Source organism: Chelonoidis abingdonii, chromosome 15 (genome assembly GCF_003597395.2).
Source record: "Chelonoidis abingdonii isolate Lonesome George chromosome 15, CheloAbing_2.0, whole genome shotgun sequence".
NCBI lineage: Eukaryota > Metazoa > Chordata > Testudines > Testudinidae > Chelonoidis > Chelonoidis abingdonii.
The window spans coordinates 36,710,316-36,730,372 of NC_133783.1; the positions used below are offsets into that span (position 1 = coordinate 36,710,316).

Consider the following 20,057-nt stretch of genomic DNA (forward strand, 5'->3'; position numbering starts at 1 on the left):
TAAATTTTATTAATACTATTTTTCATAGACTTCAACATGTCAGCCCTGCTTCCCTTAGTATAATGAGGGAACCCTTTACCACACTGAAGTCAAAGGAAATTTTACCATTGACTTCAACAGGACCAGGATTTCACCCAATGAGTGCAATTCCATAGATCTTATAAACAAAAAATTCTAACTATTGAATTTCTGGAAGCAAATTCAACATTTAAGTCCTTATTAAAGATGCGCTTCTGCTGTGCTACATACAGCAAATATTCTTCGTTTGAGTCCTACCTACAACAAATCTACTTGGAAACAAACAAACATTGCTCCCCTTCCTCTAACTTGTGTATCTGTCCTTAGACTGGGAGATTCTTGTGTCATGGCTCATCCCTTTCAGAATTTCTGGGAGGTGCCTTGTTAACTGTAATCACTAACAAACAATGAGACACCTTTAAAAGATACCTAAACACTTTTATATACATAATTCAAGTTGATATTTAAAGGTGTAAAGTGTCATGATCTACCATGAAAAATTTACACCATTGAAAAAAGCTTGCTTTCTAATAAACAAATTGCAAAATATTAGACCGTAAATCTGTCACTGATCCAGAACTGAATATTGCTCATTCTGATCCTCAAGGAAGTGCATTTCTAGGAAAAAATATTAGATTTCAAAAGGAGTTGGGAGGGTGGGAAAGGCAACATCTCCCTGAACATTTTTATTTTTTTTACAGAAATGGAAGCTGTTCAGATCTGCTCAGTGACTTGGAATGTTAGCTGTTCTGGAAGAAATGGATTATAGGCAGAATGCAGGCAAGGTGATAAATGTGCATGATAAAACAATATCACATAGTTCAGTAACTGTCAAACTGATATCAAAACAAAATCTGAGGTAGTTAAAATAAAACCTTATCTGCAGGTGTTTGGAGGTCCTTCAAGCTATCTGTAATGAGTCTGACAAATTTTAAAGGCAATGTGTAGTAAAAAGAATTATACCAGAGTTATTGCATTTTGTCATCTTAAACTTCTTGACAAATTTCTATTCTTTCAACTTAAATCATGATGAATAAATTAAACAACACATTAGCTGCATGAAGGTGTCCAATTTCCTCACATGCAAACTAGCTGAACTGATGCTTTCATCTATATCAAAATGGACTATAATTGATTGATTCACTCAGCAATTTATATTCCCATTTTTTTCTCCATAAACAATGGAGGATGACCTCCTCAGCTAGTCACTTCAATACCATTAACCAGTTGATAATGATTCCTAAATTAAATTTACTCTTTCAGACCACAGATACTTTCACATCACCTTCACAGTCAGCTGGGGACAAAAACTTCTAGCTAGTTGAAAAATTTCCATTGAAACTGTTTTTCAATAAAACGTTTTTTGAAAAAAAAATGACTTCACAGTGGCATTGAGGCAGAATAACTTCTGAAATGCGTGAAATATGGAGCAGTCAGATGAACTAATCTATTGATATACTTGATAAAAAAGCATATAAGATAACTGTTAAGGTTTTGCATTTGAGTACAAGTTTGATGCAGTTGCTTTTTGGGTATCTGCTGGATACAGATGTGAAAGCTTTATGGGGGTACCAGACTGCATTATTAACAGCTTGTGGGAAATATGAAGCTGTAAAGGAATGTACATGTCTTTCCCCTTAACTTCTTATTTGCATTCATTTAAAGTTCTGATTGCATGAAGTTCTGCCATAATCTTAACTACTATTAAATGTAGTTTTCATTTGCTAATTAAGTTAACTTAATTTTCACACAGCTCAACAGGCAAATATTTACTAGCGTAACATTAGCCCTTATGTTAGAAGTACAAGAGATCAGCGTTCTCTGAGATCATATGAGGAAGCTGACATTCAGATTCATTTAGCTTTCTATGAGCCTTGACTAATGGTGGACAAAATAAAAGGCCAGATCCAGTGTTAAGCAATGCAGAAGACCCTGCATAATGACTAGGGTACGAATTACCATCTGGTCATGGCAAATTAAGAATTAATTTATATTCCTCTAGGAACATTTTGGGTAGTGAGCCCAGCGGTGAAATTGTTCATTTTCTTACCATCTGGATATGACAAATGATTAACTGATTTTATTCCCCCCTGGAGGCTTTTTGGGGACTGGTCAAGTAGAGAAACCTTTTACATTCTTAAAAAGAGAAATGTGTAAATTGTCCTGCCACTCAACTTGATGCCTTAAACATTTTTTCACCTATAATCCTTGGCAACTTCAGGTTTCTGGAAGACTTTAAAGAAAGCATGGGTCTGTATAGAATTTTAAACTCCTTTGTAAATCTTTCCAGGAGGTACACTGCTTATGCTGTGTCTTGGCATTATTACAGTAGCCTTCTCAAAGGTTCCAATAATAATAATAGTGTTTTTTGGCTCCTAACAACAGGCTGCTCTTGAGCTTCCTTGAGGATGGTGGTGAGTCTTGGCAAGGGGTAGAAACTCGCAGTCTCCACATGAGCCTAGAAGAATGCTGAATTTAGGGAGCTTGATCAGAGTGGAATCAAGACAGGAGGAGGATGGAGGCTCCTGATCCCTCCTGTTCACAAGAGATACATTTAGTTGTGCCTCTGGCTGCCATCTCTACTTCAGACACCTGGTTTATCCCACAAAGGCTGAGGATTGTTCCCACGAGTTCACTCAGCAGACCTCGTGGCAGTAGTGAGGTTTCCAAGAGGTGAAGCAGAGGATAGAAAGAGCCCACTGCAGCGGGCATCATGCCTTTCCTAAAGCTGGAATGGTTTTTCTCTCTCTTCTTGAGAGGTGCAGTAGTTGCCATTTCCAGTAGAAGCTTGTGACTTGGCAAGAGGTACAGTGGAGGAAAGTCTAGGTGTTCACAAGAGGAGATTACTGCAATTTGGAACTGAAGTGTTCTGATTGGAGAGCTGCCCAAAGAGGTCAAAGGGCCGAGTAGCACAAATTTTGTTCATTTAGGATTTCCCTGTCAATTTATCATGCACCTTATATTATAACACAGAACCTTGAAAGCAAGGAAGAGATTGTAGTGGGGTTTACTCAGAGGCCAGCTTGCGCAGTGGGCATGCTGTGACATAACCATCTCCAAAGTCTGGAGGGACTGGGGGTCTTGTCAGGCAGGGGTGGCTCCAGGCACCAGCACGCCATGCGCGTGCCTGGGGTGGCAAGCCATGGAGGGCGCTCTGCCGGTCACCGCGAGGGCGGCAGGCAGGTTTCCTTCGGCGGCTTGTCTGTGGAGGGTCCGCTGGTCCCATGGCTTTGGCGGACCACCCGCAGGTGTGCCATCAAATCCGTGGGACCGGGGACCTCCCGCAGGCAAGCTGCTGAAGGCAGCCTGCCTGCCATGCTTGGGGCGGCAAAATACCTACAGCCAGCCCTGTTGTCAGGCAATCTCAGGGTCTGGCAGCCAAGTTACAGTCTGTCCTTCTCTATGTTGGACTAGGGACAGAGGGAAGGGTAAGGAGACCTGGGTGATCCCTCTCCACATGGTCCCAGCCCAGAGCCACATGGTCCCAGCCAAGAGATGTGTCTGTTCCCACTGGCTGATACCCCAGACCAGCCTCATCTGGGCCACTTCCAACCTCCCTCCACACCAGGTCTCTCTTTGTTTGGGGAATGGTCACAGCCCTCTGCTTGCCTCCTCACAAAAGGTTGTTCAGGCAGTCTCAGTGAATCAGATAGGCAGTTGGGGTTTCCCAGCTCGCTTCGCAGTGTTCAATGATTTCCTCCTTGTCAGGGAAAAGGGGCGAGAAAAAGAGGTCAGGTCACTGGCTGACTGGTTGGGCCTTAACCACACTCCTTTCCCTGTGTATTCCTCTTTCCTAGAAGGTATTAACTGTCTTCCCCCCTGTATATAGCCTCTCTTTCACTCTCCCCACAGCTTGTTTGCCGGAGTCCTATTTCTAACAGGTCCCCTATTTGGAGCATGCTCTTCAGCTGCTGAGGGGAAGGGCCTTCTGGCCCAGTACTGCTCCATCGCCCCTTTAGTCTTAGGCTATGGCTACACTGGCACTTTACAGCGCTGCAACTTTCGTGCTGAAAAAACACCCCCCTGAGCGCTGCAAGATACAGCGCTGTAAAGCCTCAGTGTAATCAGTGCCGCAGCGCTGGGAGCATGGCTCCCAGTGCTACAAGCCACACCCGTAGAGGATGTGGTTTACGTGCAGCGCTGGGAGAGCTCTCTCCCAGCGCTGGCACTGCGACCACACTCACACTTTAAAGCGCTGCCGCGGCAGCACTTTGAAGTTTCAAGTGTAGCCATACCCTTAGTGAGGGGTCTGCAAACCCCATCACAAGGATATACATATATTCTCCTTTTTGTGCTGGGAGAACTTATGCGTGATAGGAGTCCTCTCTCAAATGTAATGATTGACATGCTGGAAAATTAACCACTATATACAACTGAAACTATTCCATGAAAAGTTATTATAATACTCTACAACAGCCTGCAGCGTTGGTCATTGCTAAGTGAGGAAGCTTAATACAGGCAGAAAGAATACCCATTTAATCAGTTAACCCATGGCAAAAGATTTTCATTTGAAGCATAGGTTTTCTTTGTTAGAGCTATGCATAACTAATTAGGCAGATCAGAATTAGGTCATGTTATGTAGAGTTATGAGTTACTCACTTCTTGTACCCAAGTAATACCTTAGCAACATTTATCTTACATTCTGATAGTCATTTACATGTCAGAAAAAATAACCATGGGAAGGCTACAGCAGCCTATTTTGATAATCTTTCCTTCAGAAAGGTTTTAGAATCTGATCTAATTTCATGTATAACGCTGGAAGAACCAATCTCTGTACAGGGGAGAAACAAAAATAAATTATTGGAACATGAACAGTTTAACTTTTGTTAAACTTAACTCTTCTTCAGGCAGACAGACGCAGAGAATTGTTTTCCACAATTTAGGCAAAAAGCCTGCATAGCCTGTATCTAATCCAAGCCTCCATACATTATTAATACTAACAAAAAATTTAAAAAATCATGATCCCTGGAGCCTGCTGCTGCTTAGAACGCGGACTTTCACAGAGGATAAAAGGTTAAAGCATGGAAAATCAAGAGAGAATGTGCAAGTCTGGGCATTTAAAACGAACATATTGCTAGCCTGATCTCTCTGACAAATTGTCAGAATTGCCCATGAAATAAATATCTTTAGAGAACTGATGGATTTTTAAAGAAAATTTGTGTCAGGCAGCAGCAAGAAAAAGGGAAGATACTCATTCAGAGTCTTTATGCAACACAGAAGAGGTCTAGCAAATATATTCCAGGTGTAATCAATTTGTCAAAGTCAGCAAATTCAATACACTGAATTTTCTATTTCTTCTGATCAAATATATAAAACACATAACTAATCATTTAATTCAATCTATGTGTTGAAAAACCAGACACTCAAAATATTTAATATATTAAACATTAAGTTTCACTGTGATTTAAATAGTGCCTAACTTGCTCATCTTTGGTTCATGTACTAAGAGAACCGCGCTACCCTGCAGATTACCCAGCTATCTTGGAATCCACTCGATTGCCACAGCAATCGTTTGGTACAATGCAGTTAGACCTGCTGTACATCTTCCATTTGCTCTCAGAGAAGTAGTATTCTAGACTGGAATATTGTCCAAAGAAATATCCAAAGAAAGTTTTATCCCATTTGCATAGTTCTTGTGTACTAGCAGAGCTTATCAGGCAAAAATATCATTGTAACAATCAGTCCAACAGAGTCAAAATTGCATAAAAAGCTTTTTAAGTAAAAACATTTCCCAGATGATTCATGAGAAGTGTTAACCTCTTTTTGATGATTCTTGATTATTTGATTACAGGCCTTTGGGACTAGCCAGAAAAAGGTAATGCTCAGTTCACTACATTAACTAATTTCTTAATTTGAAATTATTTCTCTCTCATGTTTGTAGTTCAAATGCTTGTACAGCAGCGTGGCTGAAGTGGGGCTGCTATCTAATCACTTGTACTTATGAATATTGAAATGTAACAATTTATGAATACTGTATGAAACCTGGTCAGTGAGGGTTACTGGGGTCAGAAGACTTGCCTTTGTGAATGCATTGATTAAGCAAGAGAAGGCTATGGGAATAACAAACAGGGAATACTATGACTTCTCAGATAAGAACATCTAGGTAGACACTTGAAAGACAATGGGGCAAACTGTTGACTTCAAAAGTCCTGTCTCCAACATGTTATACATCTTATTTTGCCAAAGTGGGGAGTTGCCAGATCAAATGGCTATAAACAGTCAAAAAGTGTCTTGATTCCTGCCAGGGTCATGAGTTGCCAAGGGCTGCTCAGGATGTTCTCAATGAGGCCTGACAGGCTCAGCTAGAGAGACAGAGAGGGGCCCTGTGGCAGCTGGTTAAATACCTGGCAAGATAGATGTATGTGACAGATATGACAATAGCCCAGACAGACCTTATTGAATTAAGTTAAACCCTACTGAATTAATTCACTGTATTAAAAATGCAAATGGTTATGTGTTATTGTGGGACTGTATGTAACGTCTCTAGAGAGGCATCCTGACTAATGGAAACCCTGAGCCTCAAATGATTATTTTTTTAAACAACATGAACTTTTAAAAGTTAAGTGGGTTTCCCAGGAAATCTTTAGGGGGAAGTGAATAAAAATGTAATTCTTCCAATTAGGCAAGAACTCAGCCTTTTGAAGCTGGCCCTTCCACCATTCCATGCTGGAAGATTCAATTGTGCAGAGTTCCCTCTAAGCACATCTCATAGGGAGATGAGTGGGCCCTAAGATAGCTAACAGTACCTATTTTCTTTAGGAAACATGAATTTATTTTTTTTTTATGACTTTCAGCCAAAACTTTACAGTTAACAGTACTTGTTTTGATTAATGTTCTTATCTCTACAATATTTCAGTATTCTCAAAATTAAGCAGTCAGATAGTATATCACAAGACAAATTTTTTCAGTTGCCTTTATTCCATCAAACAAGTAGAATGTACCATATCTGCCCCTATTGTTTTCTACAGGATTTGTACATTTAGTAAACAAATTTATTTTAAACTATTCCCACGTCTTTAATAAGTTACAAACGGTAAATCGTCTCCCTTGTCACTGGCTTTTATTTAATCAATTCAGATTATTTCAGAAAAATCCTAACATTACTCTTCCGATTAATTAATGTGAAAACCCTCTTGTTCTTTTCAGATAATTAAGCCTTAAGTCTGTGTCCTTCCAAAAAAACGGCACTGATTTTTTAACAATATTGTTTACAATCTAAAAATACTGTCTGAGATGGGATTCTTTTCTAAAAGTTTTAGCAATATGGACTTTTCGTGCTTTCAGTATCCTTTGTTGCACAGTCTGAAGTTTAAGGTAACCTCAAAACAGTAGAGGAGCATTGATTTACACGTTAAACGGGTTTCTGCTTTGCTATGTCACTTTACCTAGCTGTTCAGCAATTAAGCATCAAATAGAACCCAAGATTGCTGCTCAAATGATGCACAAATAAAATATCAGCACTATACAATTTCTGCTGATTACCACTTGCCTCTCAATATGCCCTTTAGTTGCTCATTCATCAACAAGAGGTCACTGACAGCAGTACATAAAGTCCTTCTAAAAAAATCTATAGGATGAATCAGATTTCTTGGTCTCTCTTATCCTCACAACTGTTGTCTTTTTGTCTTGCCTAGATAAGGGGTATGTCTACACTACAGGATTATTCCGACTTTACATAAACTGGTTTTTTAAAACAGATTGTATAAAGTAGAGTGCACGCGGCCACACTAAGCACATTAATTCGGCGGTGTGCGTCCATGCACCGAGGCTAGCGTCGATTTCTGGAGCGTTGGACTGTGGGTAGCTATCCCATAGTTCCCGCAGTCTCCCCCGCCCATTGGAATTCTGGGTTGAGATCACAATGCATGATGGAGCAAAAACAGTGTCGCGGGTAATTCTGGGTAAATGTCATCGCTCAATCCTTCCTCTGTGAAAGCAACGGCAGACAATCATTTTGCGTCCTTTTTCTCTGGATTGCCCTGGCAGATGCCATAGCATGGTAACCATGGAGCCCGTTTAGCTTTTTTTCACTGTCATCGTATGTGTACTGGATGCTGCTAACAGACGCAGTACTGCAGTGCTACACAGCACCATTCATTTGCTTTTGTAAGGTAGCAGAGACAATTACCAGCCCTATTGCATCGTCTGCTGCTTTGGAAATTGGCGATAACGGTTATCAGTCATATTGTACCATCTGCTGCTGTTATGGGTGCTCCTGGCTGGCCTCGCTGAGGTTGGCCGGGGGCGCATGGACAAAAATGGGAATGACTCCCTGGGTCATTCCCTTCTTTATGTTTTGTCTAAAAATAGAGTCACTCCAGCCTAGAATATGGGGCAAAGTCTATAGAGACCAGAGAGACAGCTGCTCCGGGTCCAGCCCCAGAACTGGCAGAATGATGAGCTGCAGCCATTCTAGGGTTGCACCTGCAACAACTCACCAGTTGGCTTCCCCCTCCCACACCCCTCCTGGGCTAACCATGGCAGATTACCCCCATTTGTGTGATGAGTAATAAAGAATGCACGAATAAAAAACACTGACTTGTTATGGATTAAAATAGGGAGAGGCCATGCCTCCAGCTGCAATATCCAAGGCAGGCATCTCCATTACTTCATTAAACAGGTTAGTGGGGAGGAGACGCACGGCCTCCGCTATTAATAGCGAATCTCCATTTAGACATGAAGGGTGGGGGCAGGAGATGAGCTCACCTCCAGCTGCTATGATGAGGACGGTTACCAGCCCTATTGCACCATTGGCCAGGACTGAGTCTCCAGGACACAAAGCTTAAAGAAGGGAATGACGGGAGTCATTCCATTTTTGCCCAGGCGCCCCGGCCAACCTCACCGAGGCAGCCAGGACACTTGCACGGAGGAGGACGGACGGCTAAGGCATGATTTGGGACGTGACCCGGCGGCCACGTGGGGAGTGGAGGGGAGAGGAGCTGGCTGGGTATTAGCAGCTGCGAGCACCCACCACGAACCAGCAGCATCCAGGGAGCACATACGGTGGACACTGAAAGAGGCAAGAAACGATTTTTTCCCTTTTCTTGAGGGTGAGAGGGGTACATTGACGACATAATTCCCATGACCACTGGAGGACAGTCCGTCGTTTTTGACCCTTGCAGGCATTTGGGAGCTCAGCCAAGACTGCAAATGCTTTTTGGATTGACTGCAAAACTGTTGGGTAGTTTCTGAGTTCCTCAGTCCCCCTCCCTCCCTCCATAAGCATCCATTTGATTCTTTTGGCTTTCCGTTACGGTCCATCACACAGCTTGTGTTGAATCCCTGCTGCTGGCCTCTGTCTATCACAGCCTTGAGATTTTTTTCCAAATTGCTTTGGATTTTTGTCTTTGGAACTGGAGCTTCTGAATTGAACATATTTGTCTCCCCTCTGCGATCAGATCCAGTATCTCGCACAGTCCATGCTGGAGTCTTTTGGATTTGGACTGACTGGCTATGGCCACCCATGCTGATCAGCACTCTACGTTGGGCAAGCAGAAATAGCAATTCAAAAGTTCCGAGGCTTTTCCTGTTACCTGGCCAGTGCATCTGAGTACAGATTGCATTCCAGGCCGTCACAAATGGTGCACTGTGGGGATAGCAGCGGATGCCAATACCATCGAATTGCCGGTCACACTAACCCTAATCCGACACGGCAATACCGATTTCAGCGCTACTCCCCTTGTCGGGGAGGAGTACAGAAATCGGTTTTAAGAGCCCTTTATATTGATATAAAGGGCTTCGTTGTGTGGATGGGTGCAGGGTTAAATCGGTTTAATGCTGCTAAATTCGGTATAAACACGTAGTGTAGACCAGGCCTAAGTCTCCCAGACTCTGTCATCACTTTACACTTATAAAGCCTCATCTAATTATTCATCTGATTTGCAATCTATTTATCTCTAGAACACAACTCTCAAAATACTCCTATCATATCAGCACCACCACAAGTTCACTCATATCTCTTCCAGAGGAAATGTATGGTTAGCAGTTTGCCAAAAACTGGTCAGAGAATCTGGAAATCACTAGTTCCCCACTGCCTTTCTACCAGAATTTCTGCAAACGTGTCATTCTTTCTTCTGGATCTCAAAATTGCCATGAAACTGACAGCCTACCTCTTGGCATGTCTTGATGCCTACTGCGTGTTCTCTCCCAACAGCCACACCTTGCCTCATTCTCATTTTGTCAGCATGCTTTTGCAACTCTTCCTCTCACCCAATGAAATTCCTCTTCCAACGGCAGTATTGTCAATCCCGACAATTTATAAATAATGAGTCAGATACTAAAAAAACATGAGATTGATTTTAAGATCATGATGTATTTTGTAAAAAGTGTTGAGCTTTTTATTTGCCTTCTGGTTTTTGAGTCGTTGTGGGTCCTGTTTTCGAACTTTCCTCTGCAACCACAAGGATTATAAATTTACTTTAAAAAAATAAATCAAAGCTGAGATTTACATCTAATCACTTTCCTCCAGGAACAAGTGCTTTAAGGAATATGCTTTTAGCACTTTGCAGAATTTTATATCACTCCTTTTTTCTCCTTCCCTTGCATCTCTTGAAGGTTTATTAGTGGTGATTTTGTTCTGCATTGTCTCAAACAGGTGTTTCCTGTTTCCTTAATCATTAACACTCAGCCCAAGACAGCTCATCACAACATATGGAGGACTCTGCTAGGAAAGCATGAGGAAAAGCTATGTGCATGAAACACTCAGATTCCTAGCCATATTTCCTTTTGGTAATGTATTCTAAATACTCTCAATGTACGTCTATGGCAGCTCATAGCTCTATACTGAGCACATTTTAAAATGAAAAAACTATCATTTGCAATGGTTCATGGCTGGGACATAGCAGCATAAATTCCAGGTGGCATTTGGATCTACATAGCATCATGATCAAATACTTAGATGATGTGAATAGTATGTCTTCTAATAGCACCTACTATCTCAGCTTCAGTTAAGGGCATGCTAGTTTTCCCATTAACACCTACTTTCATGGGTTCTTAATCTACTGCACAAGTCACTGTTTTCAAAAAGAGCCTCACAAACCATAATAGCCCTACAGCAACTATTAAAGCCTCAATGAAATAAGTGCTTCTAAACACTGCCTAAATAAGTATTTACAGGATAGAACAAAGAATCTCTAAAGTAGTCATTCGAGTCTATTGGGTAAATAGCGCAATTATTTGCGGGAAAAAACCTCTCACTACAGAGGAGCTGATGGATTCTTGACAGCTACAATATTTTCTCTGAACAGAAAATCTAAAAATGATAAATATTAATATACAATTGCAGTACCTGCATACTGGCAACCCCTCAGAACAATAAAGTAAAAAAATGGATTCAAGTTTGAGGAGATTGTTGTTGTTTGCTGTACATAACTCTTCTGTTAGCAGAAAGGGTGCTGTTACCTGGAAGTAAAACTGCCCTGAGCTGGAAGAGAATTTTTTTTTTTTGTAAAAAATAACAATATCTGCCCAGCTAATGGAAAACAAAACAAAAAGAACAGTTTTAGAAAAGTGCTGGTAATATGTAGAACAACATGTAGTCTCCTAGAATTCCTATAATTTATCATAATCTGTTATCAAATCTAACATGTAAGTGTTACCAAGCCATTTCATAAGCTATAATCCTGAAATATTTACACATGTAAATCACTTTACATATGCAAATAGCCGTCAATTTTACTTGTGCACCTAAGGGTTTGCAGGATTGGAGTCCATATGTGTAATCTCAAAGGACAGCAAATAGAATGGGACAAAAATGAGACAACACCATAAATCAGAGTGTTAATGTCTTCACTGTCTATATATCGATCCTGCTCTTTATTTTACACCTTTACTTAAAATTGTCTTCACAGTTTCATTTAAAATCCCAATTTTTAAAAAGTCCTTAAATCCTAAAAACCCTCAATAACTAAGTCATCAGTAAAAGGGTGGCTACTATAACAAACCACTGGATTTATTTTCTCTACAAACTAAGGGGCAGATTGTGGCCCACCTTGCATGTGTAAGGGGACTGTTGCCCCCTTATTAACATTCATTGGGGGTGTTTTGGCTGGTTAGCTCCCAGCACTAAAAAGATTGGGGAGAGGCCAATGCTACAGGTCAGCCTCAGCCTCTGAGCCTGATTGACAGGATGGGCAGGCTAATCAGGGAGTCAGGAGACCAGGGGGGTCCCGTCGTCCTTGTGAGCTGGAATTGCTGGGTCAGACAGAGTGGGGCCGAGCTAATAAGGAGAAAGCAGAGGCCCAAGCTGACCTGGGGAGCAGAGCTGTGCCAGATCCAGAGGGGCCAGAAAAGCAGCTCAGGAAGCAGGTCAGAGTTGGGAGCAGAGTCACAGAGACAGAGACAGCCCAGGGAGAGCAGATCCTGTGCTGGGAGCAGAGCTGCAGCCATGGTGCCAGGTGTGATGAGCAACTGGGGCCAGCCAAGGGGAAACCTTGGGCAAAGGGCCTAGCACAGAAAGACACCCCCAGCCAAGGGCCCTTGCAGGCCAGACTGGGAGGGGGATCTTAACCCAACGGCGGGCTGACCAGGGCCACCCAGATGGGAGGGCAAGTGGGGCAGTTTGCCCCAGGCCCCAAAGGGGCCCCCTCAAGAATATAGTATTCTATAGTATTGCAACTTTTTTTCATGGAAGGGGCCCCCAAAATTGCTTTGCCCCAGGTCTCCTGAATCCTCTGGGCAGCACTGGGGCTAACACTGGGAAGAAGGGTCCCACCACCCAAAGCCCGGAGGTGTGTGCTCACCACCATTGCAAGTGTCCAACCCGCAGCATCCCTGCAGCAGAGCCAGGGCCTGAGAAGGAGACCTGGGACCTACAAGAAACAGACTGTGAAGTGCCCTGATGTCCAGAGCCACTGTTTGTAATGTTCCCTGCACAGAGCAGGGTGATGTGTTTTCCTTTAACCTTTCCCATTTTTCCTTATTCTTTTTTTAAATTAATTGTTAATTAAACAACTTTTAATTTGCTTTAAATTGTATGAAGTGGGTCAGGAAGATGCCCAGTGCAGAGAGTATACCCCAAAGTGGGGACACCCTAGCCCCCGTCCCAGGCGACCACAGCAGCCCCACAGGAATTCTGGGCCCAGCCTTTTTGGGGTTACGAGGACTCTGCCAGACAGGAGAGTGGAAGGGGAGCGAGGACTCGGATGCTTTCGCTAGCCCACTTCACTGGGGTAGTACAGCAGCCAGAAAAGTTCCCCGCAATAGCGGGACCATTCCCCCGCTTACACATTCAAGCATTAGGGAATACGAGTATCAGTCATCTCCCTTACTCCCTTGTGCTAATGAACTGTATTATAGCTTCCTGTGAAAATGGGAAGCAGACTACATTTCCCACCCTCACCCCAAAGGTGGGTGGGAAGTGTTGAAGGGAGTAGCTGGAGCCTAGACTCCACACACACCTGTAAGTTTTAGTTACGTCAGTGTATCAGTGACTAAATACTGTGACACCCTCCCCAGAAAAGTGAGGAGATCAGGAGAATGATGGTGCTCAAGTGAGTCAGTCTCCCTTCTGGGCTGTTCCAGAGATCACATTTTATTGTGCTGCCTCTTACCATGAGCTAGGCCCCAATCTAACTGTCCAGCCCTAAGAAACTAGCACTGACTTGGTACAAACACAAGTCAATTTCTCCTACATTAGTTCACTGATGATAGGAAATTATTTCCGTATTACAGTTACATTTTCATGTATGGATATGACATATATATATATATACACACACACATACAGGAATAATGACAGAAAGTTCAACATGAGCAAAATCAAATACTATTATTGTTGGCAAGAAATGGTAAATGTGAGCTAGCAGCAGAATTGAAAACACCCTTTTGAATATCCCATAAGGAAATGCCCTTTGCCAAGAAAAATATCACAAGACAGAATATAGTTTCAAAAATCTATAATTAACACAAAAAAAGTGTTTATTTTATTCTATTTTACCATAGGAGACATAAATATGCATTTGGATATTCCATCCTTGCATGTTGTCAATTAATAAAATGGAAAGATTTAGTAGGGTATTTGTGTTACAAATCCATGTCTACAAATATCTGAAAATCTGGAGCTACTAAATAAAATAATAATCTACAACTGTTTAAATAAGTTGCTTTTGGAGCATCACCTCTTTCTTCAAGTAGAACCATAAGCTGCTAAGCATTATGGGTCAAATTCTGCCCTCAGTGCAATCACAGAAATGGAATGGATTTCAATGGGAGCTGCACACACAGGAGGGCAATATGTAGTAAGAACTGCTGGAAGGAGTAGTTTTATTTATGTACTGATACTATGTGAGCTCCCCAGGGGAGGGACTTTTTGTTTAGAGTTGTACAATGCCTATCAAAAGTGGTAGTTTATGGCTGGGGACCCTAAGCACTACAGTAATACACAATATAACTGCAGCAAATATAAATAAAACCATTCTATACAGCGTGCATGAAAATGACATAAAAACTTAGAAAATGCTGTCAAGTGATTTTAGGACCAAACTTTTACTAATATATTTTTCGTACAGTAACTCCTCACTTAACTTTGTAATTATGTTCCTGAAAAATGCGACTTTAAGTGAAAGTCCCTTTGCAAGGTTCAACTCCACATGGCTTTTGGCCTTTCTAACTTTATCCCTACATGTTCTGACCTCAATAAGGTGCCTTTCCTTGCTGATCTTCCATTCCTTGTAGGCTTTCTGCTTTTTTTTAATCACATCTCTGAGATGCTTGCTCTTCCAGCTTGGTCTACAACTCCTGCCTATGATTTTTTCCCCCCTTTCTTGGGATGCAGGCTTCTGATAGTTTCTGCAACTTTGACTTGAAATAATTCCAGGCTTCCTCCACCTTTAGATCCCCAAGTTCTTCAGTCCAATCCACTTCCCTAACTAATTTCCTTAATTCTTTAAAGTTAGCCCTTTTGAAATAAAAAAATCCTAGTCCCAGATCTATTTTTGTTTATCCTTCCATTTAGTTTGAACTGAATTAGCTCATGATCGCTCGAACCAAGGTTCAAAGCAGCTGTATAAGAGCACCCTTTAAAGTGATAGACAGAAGCTCAGTAATCTTTATTAAAATATTATTATAGGCATAGATTTGTATTTTATGATTGGACAAAAAGCTAGCAATCATAAATAAATTCAGTTTGTTTGCTCCATAAACTAACTTTTTAAAGAGGAAGCAGTAGCAATTTTGCAGACCCTAATATGATCAGACAATTTAATACTTCAGTGTACTATGACCCTCTTCCTTCCTACAAATTGCTCATATAATATAAGATATAATTTGGTTGAAGAGTGTAATGATGGTAATTAACAGTATGTCTCTTAATTCTGATATCATGGAAATAAGGAGCACGTGCTTAAATTGAAATGATTTAGCAGCACTATACCATCTCATACACTTGGCATTACCATATTAATTGGTAATTCTTGTTCATTATCCATTACACCCCTTGACATTGCTATTACAAGTTAATAGATGAAAGAATAGATCACTTCCACACCTCTCCATCTATCAAAAACCAAATGGGGTCAAATCACCAATAAGGAGACCTAGCAAAAATAACTAAAGCAGGAAAGTGCCGAATGGTTTAGAAGCAATTTATTAGATACAAAACAACCCTTCCATAACCTTAGTTTGACAGTTCAAGAAGCATTTTGGGTAAATTACATTCATAGAAAGTGGTTGAGGTGGAAATAAATTAATGATGTTACAAAAAGTAATTAGTATGGTTACTTTCACTGTTTTTTAGACAGAGAAAGGTGGTGGTAAAGAATACAAATAGCCTTGAAGGACTGATTCTTCCTGATCACATAGGGAAACTGGCCAGGGATCTGCTGAAAGGATATTTGCAATAGTTTAGCTTCTTTCAGAGCTTGTTTTTGCCATCATGATGGGAACCAAAAATAAATATATGAATAAAAATATATGAGGGAAAAACTAAAAGACAAAACAGAGGCATAAGCCAACATGGTAGGTTCACTATCAGACAACCTTTTTATTAGTTGCTATTTTTAAAATGTTTTTTATGCAATCAACCTTTTACTTCAATTATATGCTACTCTATTCTTTCAACATTTTTTCACATCTAAAACACCTGAGGATATCCAAGGATGGTAATATCTAAGATTGTAGAAACCTGTAAAGACAGGTACTAGTCAGATGCAAAAGACAAGATTATCTAACTAAAGTAACTAAGACACCAATCATAATAGTATATAATGTGCTGGATCCTAACTAAATGAATCCAATCTCTTCTATTTATAGTGCTTTGTAGCTGGATCCCACTTTGCTGTTTCTGGTTGTCTCAGCAAAAGTGGTTTGGCTAAGAGTTTAAAGTTCTCCTAGGCTACTGAGTTATTAAAACTTTATTTAATTTTTTTCCCCATTCCTTACGTCGCCTTACGTGTCAGAACCACCAATCACTACCTTGGAGTTTTCTCTAGCTCCCAATTCCAGAGCAAGTCAGAGACACCAACATTTTCTCAGTGATTCTTCAAGTTCTAATCTGAATATTGTAGCATGTAGACTAGAAAAATGAGGGTTAGAATATGCATCCACGTATAGATATGGAGATTCCATGCCTCTCTCTCTTAAGGTTCAACACCATGCATATGGAACACTCCATTTCACCAAACCAAACGAATCTTTCCACACATTTCTGTTAGGCTTGTTACTTATTTTGCATTTGTTCACACTGCCTGCAGTACTGTATATCACTAAAATGTGTATACATTACCGTGTAATTAAACAGCAGTCGTGTATTATGCTGTCCTCCACAAATATGCCACTCTCTTCATCAGTTTCAATAAGAAGACCATCATGGTACCAGTGTACTTGGGTAGTGTTGTCAACATATGTTGCAGTGCACTGAAATGGCAAGCGGTCTCCATGAAAAACCACCTGCCTTTGTGATGGTATCAGTTCAAAAAGAGGCAGTTCCAAAGGTCCAGCTGTAGAAACAAATATTGTCCTGTTATTTAAGGAATGGCAAACAGTCCATAGTGTGCTTTTTAAAAAGTGCTTGGATTTTGTTAATAGCTATTATTTCTACAAGTGTCAGCATGCATTGTAGAAGAAATCAAGTGTTCTATAATTTAATGCTTTAAGATAAGATCAAACATTTTTCATTCACAGGACAAAATATGCAATAAAATATCTACTCTACATATACTACTGCTTTTCTTGTATAAAATAATAAAAATACAACACTGGCTACACAGCATGTATAATACTGCACCCATCATGCACAGAATTTCATTTGATCAATTTCATTGATTGAGGTTCTCTGAAGTTAATTCATTCATTGCCTCTGCAGGAAGCAATGGCACAATGGCTGCCCAAGGTGACTTTTGTGCCTCATGTGCATTGTGAAGATGGACTCTGCACCATTCTAAAATATGCTGAGGCAGAGGGAACTGATGAGAGTGAGCTGGGGAAGGAGCTATTGGATCTGCTTACATAGATGCGGTGCTCCTCACAATTAAGGTGGATGTGGAGGGGCTGAGGCGCTGCGAAACCCATAGCTAGGGAAAGCAGCTTCTAAGGAACTGAACTTCAGCTTCATCATGATTTGCCCCACTACTTAGTTCCTAGCATGAATAATCAGTTTTTTTTTGTGGGGAAAGTATATTTTCTCTACAACAAAACCAACATTCTATATTGTGTTATTGTACAATAAAAACATATTAATTGAAGTCTTTAATGATGGTCAAGACTGATTATGAATGTATGTATTTTTGTATATAGAAAATTGTGCTCATAATCTCTGGAACAGATTCAACTACACCTCACAGCAGGACGGTGAGCAGCTAAGCAGAGAGGGGCACCTGCCAAGCCAGGTGTTTACATGCAACAGGTTTCAAGTAACTATCTGTTGTCCAGTCCAGGAAAGGACAATGGTGGAGTTCATGGAAAGAAATTTAGACAACTCAAAATTGAAAAGAATATTTTGACTTCTGGACGTCAAATCAGGAGGGAATATCTCCCATTCTGATTAACTGTTAGTCACGGTGGACTCGGGGAGGGGAGAAGAGAAGGAAAAAAGCCTTTTAAAAAGCAGATTTGAGTTTGAAGCTTTTTTCCAGAACTTGGGGGACAGTCTTGAGAAAGGACGATACTCATGAACTGTGGATCCCTCCTACAACTAGGGAACATGCCGGAAAATTGTTTTAAGGCAATAAATAACTCTTATTAGAAAAGATATTTTATCTAAGAAAGTGTAAAGCCTAAGGTTGTCTCTTTATCTTTGTTTTCTGTGCAACTTTTATGTTTGCTTTCTCTTACGGTCTCACCTTTCAATCTGTGATTTTTTTCTATTATATAAACTTTTTGTTTATTTTTATCCCAAGCAGGTTTCTAGTGTGCAAACTGTGTGCAGGGTCAGAGTTTCACACCTTCTGGGGTGATGAACCAAAGGGGAACGGCCTGAGGTCTGGTAGTTAAGAACTCACAGAAGAAATATTTGAGCAGACTAGGGACTGCAAAGAGTAACTGGGCTGGTGAGCACCAGGGTGTGACCTTTTGCTTGTAGGATGAATACTACTGGTGTCAGGGATCCAAACCATAACAAACAAACAAAGGCTCTCAGGGTTACAGGGGAGGCAGTGACACAACCCCTTGTTGATCTGAGTAGTCCCCAAAATATCACAGTCAGCAAACCTCATTTATTGTGAGAAATAAACCACATCACAGAGATGATTCACCAAGCTGTATCCAGTACTTTGACATTTGTGTCTTTTACAGAACAAACAGGACATCTAACAACCTAAAAACAAGGTTTCAGTGCATTTAAAATGTTTTTTAAAAATATTACAAAGACTGCCAAAATGAAACCATGTTCATTTGCTGTAGCACATCTTTAAATATATTTGGTCAATGATAAAACTACCTATGGAATGCTTCAGAATATTGGTTGTTCAAACTGCAAGCCTGCTGCCCACTAAAAAACCCACAATCAGTGGGTCGCTGTGGAGTAGTTATTCATCTGATTGAACTAATAGATTTGCTAAATCTTTAAATGCACCCAACTGTTTTAGTCTGATTAATGTATTGGAAATTGAACAAAGTGTATAAAATTCTAGCTTCCACCAACCCCAATATTAAAAGCACTTAAATAAAATATATGCCTATAAACTACCCACATATTTTCAGTTTTGGCAGCTCAAATATCTTTAAATAGGCTGAGGCAAGACTATTATATGATTATTGGAAAATACAACAGTAAATAGAATGTTCATTTCACGGCCAGGCACATGCAAAGGAGATGAGAGGCCAATAATATAGAATCAAAGGGTTAAAAGGGAGCACAATTGTCATCTAGTCTAACCCCTTGCCAAGATGCAGGATTTGAGCGTCTAAACCATCCAATATGGATGGCTATCCAGCATCCTTTTGAAAACCTCCAGTGAATAGGCTTTCACAAACCTCCTGAGGCAGTGCAGTTCCATTGTCCTATCGTTCTTACAGTTAGGAAGTTTTTCATGAGATTTAAACTAAATCTGCTATGCCGTAGTTTGAACCCATTGCCTCTTCTCCTGGCTTCTGTGGCAAAAGAGAACAACTTTACTCTTTTTTTTATAGCAGCCTTTCAAGTATTTGAAGACTGCTATCATGTCCCCACTTAATCTCTTTTCCAAACTAAACATCCCCAGTTCCTTCAGCTTTTGCTCATATGGCTTTCATTCCATCCTTTTGATCATCTTTGTCGCTTACCTCTGGATCCTGTTCAGTTTCTTTACATCCTTTCCACATATTAGTGACCAAAATTGGACACAGTTCTCCAGCTGAGGCCTAACCAGCGCCAAATAGAGTGGTATTATCACTTCCTGTGACTTGCATGCTATGCGTCTGTTAATGCAACCTAAAATTACATTTGCTTTTTTTGCAACAGCATTGCATTGCTGACTCATGTTGCGGTTGTGATCCACTACAACTCCCAGATCCTTCTCAGTAGTGCTGCTGCCAAGCCAGTTTCCCCCCATTCTGTATTTGTGTATTTGGTTTTTTTTTCCTTAAGTGTAGCACCTTACGTTTGTCTTTGTTGAATTTCATTTTGT

General features: G+C 40.7%; 1 protein-coding gene across 1 annotated transcript in view; it reads right to left on the reverse strand.

The window, feature by feature from the left end:
• The window catches only part of ADGRA1 (adhesion G protein-coupled receptor A1), a 495,656-nt gene that overhangs the window by 226,107 nt on the left and 249,492 nt on the right, over positions 1 to 20,057 (reverse strand). The window contains exon 7 of the mRNA XM_075072712.1: positions 16,739 to 16,952. Coding sequence (XP_074928813.1) covers positions 16,739 to 16,952 — 214 coding nt within the window. The remainder of the gene's footprint in view (positions 1 to 16,738; positions 16,953 to 20,057) is intronic.